General features: G+C 37.6%; 1 protein-coding gene across 1 annotated transcript in view; it reads right to left on the bottom strand.

Moving 5' to 3' along the window:
- The window catches only part of ARAP2 (ArfGAP with RhoGAP domain, ankyrin repeat and PH domain 2), a 187,514-nt gene that overhangs the window by 104,762 nt on the left and 66,234 nt on the right, over positions 1 to 16,518 (bottom strand). Inside the window, exons 9-12 of the mRNA XM_074951566.1 lie at positions 7,621 to 7,736; positions 6,152 to 6,351; positions 3,582 to 3,667; positions 269 to 451 (exon numbers count right to left, since the gene is read on the bottom strand). Coding sequence (XP_074807667.1) covers positions 269 to 451; positions 3,582 to 3,667; positions 6,152 to 6,351; positions 7,621 to 7,736 — 585 coding nt within the window. The remainder of the gene's footprint in view (positions 1 to 268; positions 452 to 3,581; positions 3,668 to 6,151; positions 6,352 to 7,620; positions 7,737 to 16,518) is intronic.

The following is a 16,518-nucleotide window of genomic DNA, read 5'->3' as shown; positions in this document are numbered from 1 at the left end:
TTTTACTACTTTAGTAAGCAAAGATCTACATACTGCTAATGCAGTGGACTGTACAGATAAAAAGTATCTGTCATTATTGACTAATAGTTCACATGTAGCCTTGGACAAAAACACTATTGGTGGCAGAATGTTAGCCAGGAGGTTGTCTCCTACCAGTCTAAAAAAAAAGGTTATACAAGAACTTAGGTAGAGTGATTAGGATGGATTTCTGTCTACACACCCAAACTCACAAACAATGAGGGCGGGACTTAGTTTACCACAATATTACCTTATTTAATTCTTCTTTGGTTTTGTAGCCCAAAGGAGTTTTCCTGAATCTTCCTTCTTTGTATTTTTGTGTAATAAACGTTATCCTTTTTTCTAGAGAGGAGTCCATATGCAATTCCTCCTCTGGCTGAAGTTTTCCTGCCCAAAAGCTGTTTGCCCTTTTATTTCCAATGACAATAAAAAGCTGTCAAAGAAAAAGAAAAGGTAATTCAATGCAAAAGATATCGAGGTAAACTATAAAATCTTTTAATCTGCTAAAGTGAAAGATGATTAGAGAAAATGGAGTTGACGCTGGGGGAAAACAATGGAAGCCTCAACAGAATCATTGCTTATGCTGTCCTGTTAAATGGTGGATGAATAATGAAAGAGTCCAGAGTTCTATGTTCATGATTAATCACCAGTAACAATGGAGGCTTAACAATGCTACTCAGATACAGTATTTCAAAAGGAACTGGGCAAGATCTGTAGAAAGGTTAACAACAAAGGATAAGCAAATATGTACAGAAGCACAGTGCACCAGCCCAGTGCCCATTACAAACTTTGAAGTAAACACCAACTTTTACCTGTCAAAGTAACCAACTAATTTCCCCACAGCAAAAAGGAAGATGTGAGGTGATGAAAAAGGATCTCATTGTAGAGAACAGACACGGTTGCTCTTAAAAAATGTCTTCCATTTTCAAAAGGTTTTATTGTTGGATAAATATTCCCTGGGAGTAAAAGGGGGAAATATTGCTGGATGTCTCTCAAAACAAAATAGTTTAAGCACCACCACTGCAGGAGATTCTCAGGAAGATTATTCTAGAGAGAATAGATATAACTTGGCAGCTTTAAAATTTCACTCACACCTTTTCTTGAACTGAACTGAGTTTTTCCTACAAGTGTGTAATGGGAGGACTCCATCTTAGGGCTAGATTAAGGGCCCATTAAGCACATTTCCAATGAAATCATGGCAAAGCAATGCTCCCTCACTGAGTGGATTGCATTCAGTTAACGTTAGCAGGTAGCCATCACTGCTGGATAATGGACAGCATTCTGGAGGGTGGATTGCAATTGTACTAATTCTCAGTGTGGGGATATAGGAGTGTGTAGGAAGAGGAAGAGGAAGGTTATTAGTGCCCACACCACCTTGCACACCACTGTAGAGACCAGCTACAGTCTGGCTTTGCGTATCTAGATTATATCTAAATTATCAAAATCATTTATGCAACATTAAGAAGTATGTAAAGCAATATTGCCCACTTATGATTGTATTGCTAATCTCAGGATATTTAATGTATTTCTTAAAGCCCCAGCTCCTGGAGTCATGCAACTTTCTTTTAAAAAAAATGTATTGGGAGGAGAGGGGGGAAATATTTCAGCCCGCATGGTTTTGGAGAGAAGATGGAAAAAACAGAAAGGAAATAAAAATAACTAGGGCTGTCAAGCAACTGAAAAAACTAATCATGATTAATTGCACTGTTAATAATAGAATTCCATTTATTTAAATATTTTTGTATGTTTTCTATGTTTTCAAATATATTGATTTCAATTACAATACAGAATACAAAGTGTACCGTGCTCACTTTATATTTGTTTTTGATTACAAATATTTGCACTTTAAAAAACAAAAGAAATTGTATTTTTTAATTCACCTCATACAAGTACTGTAATGCAATCTCTTTATCATGAAAGTTGAACTTACACATGTAGAATTATCCACACAAAAAATAACTGCATTCAAAAATAAAACAATATAAAACTTTAGAGCCTACAAGTCCACTCAGTCCTACTTCTTGTTCAGCCAATCGCTCAGACAAACAAGTCTGTTTACATTTGCAGGAGATAATACTGTCCACTTCTTGTTTAAAATGTCACCTGAAAGTGAGAACCGATGTTCATATGGCACTGTTGTAGCCAGCATTGCAAGATATTTACGTGCCACATGGACTAAAGAGACATATGTCCCTTCATCTTCAACCACCATTCCAGAGGACATGCGTCCATGCTGCTGACAGGCTCTGCTCAATAATGATCCAAAGTAGCGCAGACTGATGTATGTTCATTTTCATCATCTGAGTCATATGCCACCAGCAGAAGGTTGATTTTCTTTTTTGATGGTTTGGGTTCTGTAGTTTCCACATCAGAGCGTTGCTCTTTTAAGACTTCTGAAAGCAGGCTCCACACCTCGTCCCTCTCAGATTTTGGAAGGCACTTCAGATTCTTAAACCTAGGGTCGAGTGCTATAGCTATCTTTAGAAATCTCACATTGGTACCTTCTTTGTGTTTTGTCAAATCTGCCATGAAAGTGTTCTTAAAATGAACATGTGCTGGGTCATCATCCGAGACTGCTATAATGTGAAACAGAGCAGAGACATACTCTTCTCCCCGAAGGAGTTCAGTCAAAATTTAATTAACGCATTTAAAAAAAAAACGAGTGTCATCAGCATGGAAGCATGTCCTCTGGAATGGTGGCCAAAGCATGAAGGGGCATATAAAAGTTTAGCATCTCTGGCACATAAATACCTTGCAACGCCAGCTACAAAAGTGCCATACGAATGCCTGTTCTCACTTTCAGGTGACATTGTAAACAAGAAGCTGTCAGTATTATCTCCTGTAAATGTAAACAAACTTGTCTGTCTTAGCGATTGGATGAATAAGAAGTAGGACTGAGTGGACTCCTAGGCTCTAAAGTTTTACATTCTTTTGTTTTTGAGTGCAGTTATGTAACAAGAAAATATACATTTGTAAGTTGCATTTTCACAATAAAAAGATTGCATTATGGTACTTGTACGAGGTGAATTGAAAAATACTATTTCTTTTATCATCTTTATGCAAATATTTGTAATAAAAATAATATCGAATGAGCACTGTATACTTTGTATTCTGTGTTGTAATTTAAATCAATATATTTGAAAATGTAGAAAAACATCCGAAAATAGTTAATACATTTCAATTGGTATTCTATTGTTTAACATGCAATTAAAACTGCGATTAATCGTGATTAATTTTTTTAAATAGTGATTGTTTTGAGTTAATTGCATGAGTTAACTGAGATTAATCGACATCCTAAAAGTAATCCAATAAGAATTATTTCTTAAAATTAAATGACTGTTAAACCAATCTCATGAATTGGAGCGGGGAGGTGATTTCTGAATACGTTGGGTTGGCAATTCTGTTAAAGAGTAAATACATTATGCAAGAATAGGGCTTATAAATTTATTTTAATGAGCTGAGCCTTTAAACACAAGTAAGAAAGCAACCTTTATATCAAAAATCACACAGGTCTAACATATTTTTCACAGTATCTCAAGAAGTAAAGTTATCACATAACCTACCTCAATCAGCTCATTGCTCCAAATGCTGGCATCCATTTTTAGGCTCCGGACCTTTGAATCTCTGGGCCCTAAAGATCTGTGCTGCCCTTAATAAAAATTAAATAATATTTTTAATTTATTTATTTCAACTGACCCTTTGGGTTAAAAAGTAACAAAAACACGACTTTAATAAAGTCACTAGACATTATGCTGATTGTTTTTAACAAAGACTGGTCATATGCAAGAAGTTTGAAATTTTTAGATAATTACAATACTGTGCAATTCACAATATACTAAAAGCAGCACCCTAAATTATGAAGAGATTGTAAATTCTTTGGAATAGGAATGATGTATTTTCCATGTTATGTAAATACAGGTTGAACCTCTCTAATCCAGCACACCCTGGTCCCGCAACATATATGGTCCAGCATAGGCGCCGACTCAGTCAGTGCTCCAGAGTTGGCGCACCCACGGGGAAAAATTAGTGGGTGCAGAGCATCCACTGGCGTCAAGCTCCCCGTTCTGCCCCTCTCCCCCCGCGCCTCTCTTGCGCCTGCAGCCCTGCGCTTACCAACTCCTCCTCCTCCCGCCCAGTTCTTCCGGAGCGCCACAAACAACTGATTCATGGCATTCAAGCTCCGGGAGGGTGGGGGAAGATGAGGAGACGCCTAGGGAGACCCACTGGCTCTCTGCATTGACCTCCCATGATTCAGCCATTTCTCTAGTTCAGCACCAGTCAGGTCCCGAGGCTAGACTAGAGAGGTTCAACCTGTACTGTTTACCTTTATGCAGTTCTTTAAATACTTAATATCTCACCAATTTTTTTCTGATACAGGGGACATTTAAAGATTTTTTTTTTCAACTACTTGGAATTTTTATCTCTTCCTCTCCCGCCCCCACTTACTGCAAATGTAAAAATCCTGTTTTACCTGTCATTTAAAAGTAGGTTTCTACCAACATTCAAAAATATTTCCTTGGTAACCATAAAATATGTACTGAAGTTATGGAGATAATTTCTGAAATGTTTATTTTGCAATGTCCACTCGTAAGGTTTTGTTAAAGGAGCACCCAAGAGAAGGCCACTGTAGAGAAACTAAATGAATTCTTTGCATTGGTCTTCACTACAGAGAATATAGAGATACACACATCAGAACTCTTCTTTTTGGCTGACAACTCTGAAGTTCTGTCCCAATTTGACGTGTCAGTAAAAGAAGTTTTAGAACAAACCGATAAGGTAAACTGTAATTAGTCACCAGGACTATGGTATTCATCCAAGAGTTCTGAAAGAACTCAAATAAGAAATTGCAGAACTATTAACTGTAGTATGTAACCTAATACTGAAATTAACCTCTGTACCAGACGACTGGAATATGTAATGCTTTAGAATTTAGAATTATTTGAGGCAGTCAACAAGCAAGCGGATAAAGGTGATCTAGTCCATACAATATATGCCGATTTGCAGAAATCCTTTGACAAGGTCAAAGGAAAAAATAATCCCAACTACACATATACAATGGTGGATTCTAAATTCTAAAATGCTGTTTCCCCCAAGAAAGATATTGAGGTCACTGTGGATAGCTCTCTGAAAACTTCTACTTAACGAGCAGCAGCAGTCAAAAAGGTTAACAGTATGTTAGGAACTATTAGGAAAGGGATAGAAAATAAGACAGAAAATATAATGCCACTATATAAATCCTTGGTGCATCACACTATGAATACTGTGTCCAGTTCTGGTCACTACATCTAACTTTCATACGAGGAGAGACTAAAATTATTAGGGCTGTTCAGCTTAGAAAAGAGACTATCAAGGGAGGATATAATAGAGTTCAGTAGAGTCATGAATGGTATGGAAAAAAATGAACAGAAATGTTATTTACCCTTTCACATAATACAAAAACTAGGGGGTCACCTAATGAAATTAACAGGAAGCAGGTTTAATACAAACAAGAGGAAGTATATTTTCACACAATGCACAACTAACCTGTGGAACTCACTGCTATGGGATATTGTGATGGCCAAAAGTATAACTGGGTTCAAAAGAGATAGGTGCATCAATGGCTATTAGGCAAGATGGTCAGGAGGGACACAACATTATGCTTGGGGTGACCCTATACCTCTGGCTACCAGAAGCCATGAGTGAAAAAGGGTGAATCACTCCAAAATTGCCCTGTTCTGTACACTCCGCTGTAGCTCTAATACAGACCACTGCAGAGACAGGAGAGTAGACAGAATGGACCATGGTCAGACCCAGTATGGCAGCTCCTACATCCTTATTCATATGGCTACAAGGTACCCAGTGCCTCTACAGAGGCTCTAAGGAGCCTCAACTTCCACTGACCGCAATGAATTACTCATTTATAGGGCACTGAACAACTTAGAGGACACATTCATACATAGAAGTGGTTTAGAATAATGAAATAATACTTTGATTTAAAAATAACACAAACTTCCATTAATTTCTGTTCCTCAAAACTTTTGCAAGGACATGTATAAATGGCACTTTAAGCAAAACAAAAACAATGCAAGGACATGCACAAGTATGCAAATGACATCCTGGAGAACCACCATGGCCTATTTTTAAATTACTCTACCTGCACATTTCTTACAAATGACAACACAGAGATTGATGGATGCCCAGTCAGGATCTAGAGCTTTACAATCAGCACAGCTCCTGTTTGACTCATTGAACCATATCTTCTCAGCTACTTCATAATCAGAGAGAGTTTCTGCTATCGATTGTTGCAGTGCTTCAATCCACTCTTGTTTCTCTCCTTCCGACTCTGCTGTAAAGCTGAAACAATTGACTTTTCTGCATTATTGATCTTTATTTTAAAGCCCAATTAAACCGGGTCTATAGTTCCTCTTATGCATTTAATCTACAAATGAAATTGCCGTTCAAAAATTTGACTTCCCTACAGATTTAAATATCAAGACAAGATATATTCTTTCATTTTGTTGCTTAATGAAAACTCCCTTAACATTCCAACATATCATTTCTTTAAAAGCTAAATTAATTAAATGCAATAGTAGTTTTTGGCTCACTCAACTTTCATTCCGTGGTTGCTTTCAATCTTTTTACTCCATATAAGTCAGATTTAAAACTTGAGTTTAAGCCACAGTATCACAAATGACTCAGGAGGACATAGCCAATGGAGCGATTAGTATTTACTAAGCAGGAGAGATGGACTATCCCATAGATAATAGCTCTAAGTAGGATATTCCTTTACACAGACTATCTAATGTTGTTGGTTTAGTGTAAGTAAAATACTCACTATCTGACCCAGTTAGCCACAGACTCAAGTCATTGATCATGACCAATCTACCTGCAGTTCTATGCTGCTAGAAATGAGAATCAGACAGGACACCAATGAAACCGAAAATTATGCTTGCTTTTTTAGTCTCCTGTCCCAAAGTTAAATCCAGAAATCCAAGGAGAGGGATAGGAAAAGGAGCAATCATTTCCCGATATTACTACAGTTTCATTTAAAGTAGAATAGTTTACTATGACAGTCCATAAAAGGTTTGTATATCTGTATTAGTATTCATGCTTTTGTTTACAATAACATTCACCACGGAACATAATCAACTTGCTACTAGCTTCAATGGGAAGTTCTTCAAAGGGTTGGCATATGATCCTTTTTTAGAATAAACTGATAACTAATTACATGGACAAAGTACTTTTTCAGTACCTCTTTTACCTCACATTTTTATTTATTTCTCTAAAAGAAAAATAATTTACAGTGATCTCTCCTTTTCCTTTACCCTTGCTTAGAATGAAACCACACACTGAAACTCAATTCATCCTTACATTATAAAGAAGAAGAATTTTTAAGGCCTGGGACATCTAGTAGACACTGTACTTAGAAAGGGGTGTAATAAAATCTTACAACTAAATAAAATCTTACAAGTACTGTATATAAAAACACTGAACAAACATATTTTAAATTACTGCAATTTTTACCAAAAGTGAGTAAGGTTAATTTTAATGTCAAGCAAACATTTCTAGAATTTACTACCAGCACTGAAAATTTTTATACATAAAAATGTGAACAGCTCTTACCTAAAGCTTTTATAGGGAGTGATTATTTCAAAAGACTGTTTTGCTGTTCTGTCCACTTGTTTTACATTCGCCACATTCATAGGGATTATAGTGATACCAAATCCAGTCTTAAAATCCTAGGCAGAAAAAAAATGGAAAAAAATTAAGGTTTCATTCTTCAGTAATCAGAAGAAGATGCAAAATTATTAAATCAGCTGTTAACAAGCTCTTCTTGACTGCATTGAGAGAGGGCAAAAAATACCTTTACTACTTTCTTAATATTACTTTTCTATGTAAGCAATTCCTCTAGTTCCTAGAGGGATATTATTTGAGCACAAGTGAGAGGGTAAATGTTCTATGCAACTGAATGGGAGGTAAAGTGGTCTAAGAGAAATCTCTGTTTTAAAACATGATTCACTGGATTAATTCATACTTCAGTTTTTGCTAACTTCGGTTTCTACAGTGCAACTATGTATATCCTTATAGATGTAAATGTGGGCATTTCTAATACCAAGAGAATTCTTTCACAAAGTTCATAAAATTCTAGTTCTTGAACATTTGACTGGTTTTGTCATTGATCTATTGATTGAATTTGGGCAAGTCATTTCACCTCTCTGTTCCTCAGTTTCCCAATCTATTAACTGGGGACAGTAAAGCTTGCCTTTGAAATGACCTTTGGATGAAAAAACACTATACAAATGCTTAATAGTAGTATCTGTGGTCTTCTTACAGATGCTGAATGTGGGCTTGCTTCCATTTTTAAAAACAAAATTGAGCAATAAAAGGAAAACTCATATAATTCATATGTTTGTAGCATAAATGTTAAGTAATAATTGTATCACAGAAGGAAACAAAGGATTTAGCACTGTAGACACATATAGTAACAGATTCCCTACCCCAGAAAGTTTATAATCTTCATTTTAGAGCAGACCCTAAAACAGCATGGAGCCTTGAGACTCCATTTCAATTAAAGTTGCTTAATTCATTGAAGGGGGGAAAAACTGTTTATGATTTCCTGCAAGACTGACACACCAAAACAACTCCTTAAAGTTGTTCTGTTTAATTTTTTAAAGTTAGATTTCAAGTACATCAACAACAAAACTGAAGCTATCAAAAACTGCTGTGGCAATTAGTACTCAAACTAAGAATTTCGCTATATGCCCTTAACCCCCCCCCCAAACTCTTTCTAGATTTAGCCATTTCCCCCTCCCTTTCCTTTAATTTTATGCCTCTAACATGTTTGCATTTATTTTTCTTCACTTTCAGCCACTTCCTTACATTTTCTCCTAACTCAATGACTTTGATCCTGATGTACCTATTCTAGAGACGACCAAAAGCTCTCTGTCAACTAAATTCATCCTCTCTGATCAGTTCTGTGGGCACAAAATGAGGAGTATAATCACTTCTGAGAATAGACTTGACAGCATGTTCTGTAGTAATGAAGTACAGTATTCTTAAAGTCCAACTTCACTGGTGAAATTAACTGAAGCCTGATGCATTAAAAAAAAAAAAAAAACAAACAAAAAAAACCCACCACATTGTGGCCGAGAAAAGCAAATATTTAGTTTTGAGCTACATTGGCTATGATGGGTAAAGTCACATGTGAAGAACAAGACAGAAAGATAGCCAACAAGAAACTAAAGGCTTCACTACTTTCTTCACTACTTTACTTTTAAGCAAACTGAATGATGCTTCAATTAGTTGCTTATAATAACCCATAAGAAGGCAGAGCTGAATGAACAAATGGCACCACACCTGAAGAATTGTGCACAATTCTGGTTGTTAAATAGAGAATGGATATTGAGTGAATGGAAGAAGTATGAGAAATAGGATCTCGAGCATATAACCTGGGGTCCTGACTGGAGGCAACTGTGCTTTATCCACACTTCTTTCAACTGCCAATGGGTGGGGGGGGGGGGAGTGAGGAGCAGGAGAATGGGGAAGGATTAAGGTGGAAAAGCAGAGGGGGGGGGAAGATCAACTTATCCCCTCCCCATCCCTTTTGCATATAATTAATTACTTTTCCCCCTTCCCATAAATTTGGCCACTGTAACTAATATGGACCATCATACCAAAGGCAACAACAGAAGTTTCAAATATGAAGCCACTCAAAAGGAATCAGAAAGGCACCGGGTTCAATTCCCTTCTCCACCACAGACTTCGTATACAACCTTGGACAGGTCACTTAGGCTCAGGTCCTCAAAGGACTTTAGGCACCTAACTTCTGGTTCTGCCTCAGCTCTCCAGCTGTAAAATGGGGATAACAGCATTGCCCAAACCTCACAGGTGCGTTGTGAGGATAGATACATTAAAGATTGTGTGATGCTCTGATAATTTGTAATTGGGGGCCAGATAAGTACTACAGATCGCTAGATAGAGGGAAATAAATATAAATATGAAAGTGAAGTGATTCCTTTTTTTGTTTTTATGCTTTCACTACGTCACAAAAGACTCTCTTGCTTTAATAGTAGATATTGTAAAAGTTGGGCACTTCACAGCACTAGGAGGAATATCACAAAAGGTTCCTTACCAAAACACTCTTGGACTTATTTACGGTACCGTATTTCATTTCACGTTCGATACCATGAAACCTTCTTATAAGTGTGAACATTTTTATCTCCTTTCCCATTTATTTGTTTCACCACCTGTTAAGTTTTGTCTTAAAAAAAGACTGCAAGCTCTTCAGAGGAAGGACTATCTTATTGTTTATCTGCACAGCATCTAGCAAAGTAGAACTACAGTCCGGGTGAGGCCTCTAGACCCTATTTTAATATAGAACTGCAAGGCATCTACAAGTCAAATATATGATATAAGAAGTCGTTTCAAACATTTACCCACTCAGGCCCTCATCCTCCAAACACTTACATACAGAATAGCCCTACTGAAGACAGTGGAACTACGCTTGTGTATTAAGTTAGCATGTCAAAAAAAAATTCGCAGAACTGGATTTTGGTAAGAGGATCTTTAGAAAGCTGCAGCAACTGGGGAGTCAGTAATACCCTTCTTATTCTAATCTGAAAAATATAACATAACACACTATACAACCAGTTACTCTATGCCTTACTGCTGTAAAACAGCACCCCATCTGGTAACTATTCAGCAGCTGGTATAAAACAAGTTTTGTGAGTGACACACAGCAGAATCAAGGTTCAGAAATTGTAGGCTCTCTCGATTGCGGTATTCTCCTCTTCTTCACTACTAGGAGTTTGAACTGGATGTAGGGAGGGAAGAGAGTGCTCCTCTTAGAAAGATAAATTCATTCATTTTAAGAGCATGAGAGGACAATAGGGCCATTCAAGCACCAGTCAGAATGCACAGAAGATCAAGTATCTCCTCTCTGGAATAAGAATTGTTTTACCCCTACAGATTGAAAGCTCATTGTTCAGGATAGATTAAACCAGTACGTTAGACTTTCTGAGCAATGGAAGAAAAAGCTTAAGAACATTTAAAATATAGAGGGAAAGCGGAGTTTCTTAATTGGAAAAGTCTATATGATATATTTGTATTTTGAGGAATATATCTGGAGGAGAATAAAAAAAGGGGATCCTGGACAAGAGCTTTTTTTAAAGCTATATATAGGACACACTGAGAGAACAAAAATACCAAAAAAATAAATCTCAATTACACACTCATGACTCTAGGGAAAGGGAACTATCCATGAAATAAGACATAGGGAACCTAGCATATTTGCCGTAGTAAGCGGTAATTTTCCTGCAGCAGGAATTATTAGAACATACGATCCCCACTGTCATTGCTATAGACGTCTGTATAATCACAACCTAGAAAAAAATCCTTCCCCCACATCGAGCCCAGTACAACAACATACACAATAAAAAAATAGAAAATATATCTCCTAAGTCTGCCAAATTGCTTTCTGTCCTGTATGCAACGTTTTCATAGGGGAAAGTTACTATTCTGCAAATCTAGATGGCACATCCAAAATTCTTTGCACTTACATTCTAACCAAGAATCACAGTGTGTCATAATTGGTTTAGTTTCAGAACACCCCTGTAATGTCTATCTACATCTGTAAACTGGGAATAATGGACTATGAGAGTTTAAGGCTCACATTCACAAATTTAGTAAAGTCAGGACCCTATATCCATATCTAACTAAGATGTCTTATTTTCAGAGGTGTTGAACATTCACAGCTCTCAGAAAACAGGCAACCAAGTACTTGGGCCTAAGGTCATGCAAGAAACCTAAAACATATTTGTGACTAGAGGAAAAGTCTTGCGGCTCCAAGTTAAATATATGTTCTACCCACAAAACCATTCTTCCTCTCAAGGGGAGTACAGTCAGTCATATACAACTTTACATTTCATTCACTTTTATTTGGTATTTCTGGTCACCAGCTTAGTTCCCCTTCCAGACAAAATTTTGGCCAAGCCCACAAACTGCAGATTTGTGGTTCTTTAAACTCTGCAAGTGGTTTTGTAAGGTTATTTAAAAGTTATAAATAGCTGCGTTCTGGTGTGCTCTACTTTTTACTGAACATATTATTGCTGCATGGTGTAGTCTGTTGAAAGACTTATAAGAGAGAGTTAAATTGCACAGAAAAAAATCCCCAGAATATGTGCCCTTTATTGCTTCTTTATGATGTATGATGACAACTTCAAACGTTTATTCAAAAGAATCAAACAACTCTACTTGGTAATTTTTGCATTAGAAATATCAGTCCTAAATTCCTCTGCTTTTTGCTGAAGGACAAGAGGGATAATGAGGACACCACAGAAGATTGAAAACTGAACAGCAGCTTTACTGAGAGAAGACGGGAATGTTTAGATTGGAGGGTTACAGCAGAATGAGAATAAAAGGACATGTTTTTCAGCTTTTTGTTCTAGCCTGCTTTACTCAAAGTCATGACAAAACGGGCCGGCAGGAGGGAAGGGAGGGAGAATGTCTCTCTGAAAAGATTCAAAATCCTTTCCACCTGCAACAGAAGACTGGGAATGCTGCAGCTCAGGTTTCAGTCTGTTGTGATACTGCTATCCCAATCAAGTTGTTCAATCCTAAAGTCCAGTAAAAACCTGGAATTCAACACTTGATATTTAAACGGGTAAAAATATATATTTAAAAAAATAAAGGGAAAAAAAATCTTCAAAGCCCTTTTGACATTGTAAAAGAGCACCAAAGGGTAAAAATAAAACTACTCTCGCGATTGCAGTTCACCTTTTTGACAGTCCTGCAAAGCAGTCTAAAATATGGTCTTCTAGATTTGTGAAACTATTCTAGTTCCAATTTTCCTTTCCCAGTAGAGTGCGTGACCTTTAATCTTTTTTAATCAATTCAATGCTTCAAAAGTATGATCTTGCATGTTCCCTTAGATTTACCTTTGCTTTCTGGAGTAGCTCATTTGAGGTTTACTTTATGCAAGTTGTCACAAGGTTTGTGGAAATTACAGCAACCCTTCCTTCTGAAAACTAAAGTCCCTTAGCAATTTAACATGATTTAGACTTCCCCCCCCATACTAGCCCCACATCATTTGATTCTCTTCTAGCAGCCAAATAATTTCAAATAGATTAAAAGCTAGTAGCTGGAGTACCTTCAGATGAGGCAGTTAAAACTCCCTGATTTTTTAAGTAGGGTGCAGTTTAGTATTTTCACCATGAAGAGATTGAGAAATTTGTTTCCATATTAATAGAATGAAAGAAAATTAAGATACGTATCACCAGAATTTGAAAAATATAATTGTTCAATAATCTAGGAATCATTTTTATTATATTAATTCTTCTCCACAAAGCTATATTGACTTGTCTCATTTTAAAAGGTATCCTTTGCTTTAGTCTCCCCAGTTGTCTTTCATCAGGTTTTCCAAACCTTTAAGATTTATGCCCATTCACATTTCAGCCTAAAATCTTTTAGACCTATATTTCAAGTGAGCACCAAGAGAACCCATATGCACACTTTCTTATACCTTTTTATTGATGATGTTTTAGAATGTAAACAAAGCACAGGGTATATATTTACATATTACGCACACAAAAAGGAAGTTAAAAGAATATTTTCAAGGTTTAAAAGTCAAGCATTCAAAAGTTAGGAAATACCAGAATAAAGGCTACCTATGCAACATTAAATCATCCCCATAGCATGTATGCATTATGATGCCATCTTTAACTGATCACACACTCACTCCCCTCCAAAAAGGATCCCACATTCAAAGGACAAAAGGGACCTGCTCTGGGAATAAATCAGGGTTGAGTAGTAAAGGAGATGATTGTTTCCGGGACCCCTGCTTTATTTGTTGCAGAAGGTGGAAGGTGCACAGTGAATGAGAGAGAGGATGGCAGGAAGAGAAAGAATCGACTTATGGTTTAGGCAGGTGAACGCTGCCCTGGGAAACTGGATTTGATCCCTATCTCCGCAGCAGTTCACATGGCTTGCTGGGCAAGTCACTTGCACCACATTTTTCTGGGTGCCGGACTTGAGGCCAATTGCAGAAGCACGAAGCACTAAGCACTCACAACTGCAAATACACGCTTGGGAACTCTGCTCTGACTATATTAAATGCTATAGAATAGTATGTTCTTCAACCTCAGGTCCTGGGTGTCTTACCTTGGGCACCCAAAACTAGTAGATACTTTTGATCCTTATGTCTCTGTACCTCAATTCATCATCTGCAAAATGGGGACAAAAAAATCTACTCATCTCACAGGGGTGCTGTGAAAAATAAATTAATGTTTGTGAAGCAGATACTATAGGGATGAGTGCCATATAAAAGCCAATGACGAAATTAATAATTCTGCCTTCAGAGCAGGGTCTGAACAGTGGACACTAAATCACATCTGGGGTTCCACATTGAAGAATAAGGATAAAAAAATGCTGAACAGCTGCTCACTAAGTAATCAACATCCATCCTGTGTCCTGAAAGGGCCAGGATTCCTGTGGGAAAAAATAGTATGTGAGCATATAATTAAAGACAATCATAAACGCATAAAGGTATCGAACTAAGGTTGCATAGGCATTTCCTAAAGTCTGAATGCTTGGTTTTACAACCTTAATAATGTTCTTTTAATGTAGTTTGTGTGAGAGATTTCCTAGGTTTTAAAAAAGCAAACTGGAAGAAAAAAAAAACAAAAACGAATTTCCATCATATTGACACCCACATGGGTCATTACCAGGGTTCGAACCTTCACATCCACCAAACAGACCTCCACAACTTGAGCTAACAGAGTAACTGATAGGCATAGGGAGTTGTAATTCTCTATGTAGACCAGCACTAGATGATGAGAGACGGTGCCAAAGACTAACGAATATTTGCTGAGAACAGAAGAATAGTGAGTATCAGGATTCTTGGGTTCCAAGAATGACCCTAAACACATATGACTATGTTGTACACAACTACAGTCATTTGTCTCACTTATTTTTAAGATGCTACTCAGGTGAATTTCATTAGCTTATTAGCTTACACCCAAGATATTCAACAATTAACTTCAACCCAGTCTGTCTACTAGAAAAGAGTAGCCCACCAAAACCAACATTTAACAAGATCCTGAATCACTGTGGAAACAGACAGCTTAATAAAGCAATGTGGAGAAAGTTAGATGATAGTCTCTCTTGGAACCTTGTCTAAAGTGGGGGCAGGGGAAAACATGACAAAGCATATAAGATCCATTAACAAACAAACGCATCTATGATTATCTCTGAGAAGCATTTTAATAGTTGTAGTTTTGATTCTTGGGGGATGAGCTGGTGTAGCTCTTGTTTCAGTGTAGTCTAATACTACTAAGTAAAACAGAAAATTTGAGATACAGTCTAATAATGATTACTAAGAGCCATAGAAATTTACTATCCCTGCAACCCAAACACACACCACTTTTGGTGGAACAACAACTTTGCTCAGTTTCCGTCACCACACTTGGGCATGATAAAATTAAGAAGTGTTATTATAAAGAAAGAAATCTGATGAGGCCAAAAGAAATCTGATGAGGTTCAACAAGGACAAGTGCAGAGTCCTGCACTTAGGACGGAAGAATCCCATGTACTGCTACAGACTAGGGACCGAATGGCTAGGCAGCAGTTCTGCAGAAAAGGACCTAGAAGTTACAGTGGAAGAGAAGCTGGATATGAGTCAACAGTGTGCCCTTGTTGCCAAGAAGGCTAACAGCATTTTGGGCTGTGTAAGTAGGGGCATTGCCAGCAGATCGAGGGACGTGATCATTCCCCTCTATTCGACATTGGTGAGGCCTCATCTGGAGTAGTGTGTCCAGTTTTGGGCCCCAAACTACAAGAAGGATTGGAAAAATTGGAAAGAGTCCAGCAGAGGGCAACAGAAATCATTAGATGGCTGGAGCACATGACTTATGAGGAGAGGCTGAGGGAACTGGGATTGTTTAGTCTGCAGAAGAGAAGAATGAGGGGGGATTTGATAGCTGCTTTCAACTACCTGGAAGGGGGTTCCAAAGAGGATGGATTTAGACTGTTCTCAGGGGTACCAGATGACAGAACAAGAAGTAATGATCTCAAGTTGCAGTGGGGGAGGTTTAGGTTGGATGTTAGGAAAAACTTTTTCACTAGGAGGAATGGGTTACCTAGGGAGGTGGTGGAAGGCTCCTTCCTTAGAGGTTTTCAAGGTCAGGCTTCACAAAGCCCTAGCTGGGATAATTTAGTTGGGGATTGGTCCTGCTTTGAGCAGGGGGGTGGACTAGACGACCTCCTGAGGTCCCTTCCAACCCTGATATTCTATGAAAGGCCTTCAAGCTGTGATGCAGCAATTACTAATCATGCATTTATTACATGAAGCTGTTTACACAGGTAGCAAAGAGTCTTGACAAAAGCGGATATGAGGAGGAGACAATGGTACAGTAGTTTAACGATGGCCCGTTAATTTCTCTTTTGTACATATGCTGTTTAAGTAAGCACTGTATGAAATGCAAATACTCATACAATAAGCAGTGGTGTGGTAGTCTCTCTCTCAAA

Source organism: Natator depressus, chromosome 4, assembly GCF_965152275.1.
Source record: "Natator depressus isolate rNatDep1 chromosome 4, rNatDep2.hap1, whole genome shotgun sequence".
Taxonomy (NCBI): Eukaryota; Metazoa; Chordata; order Testudines; family Cheloniidae; genus Natator; species Natator depressus.
This window is presented reverse-complemented; position numbering and strand designations above follow the sequence as displayed.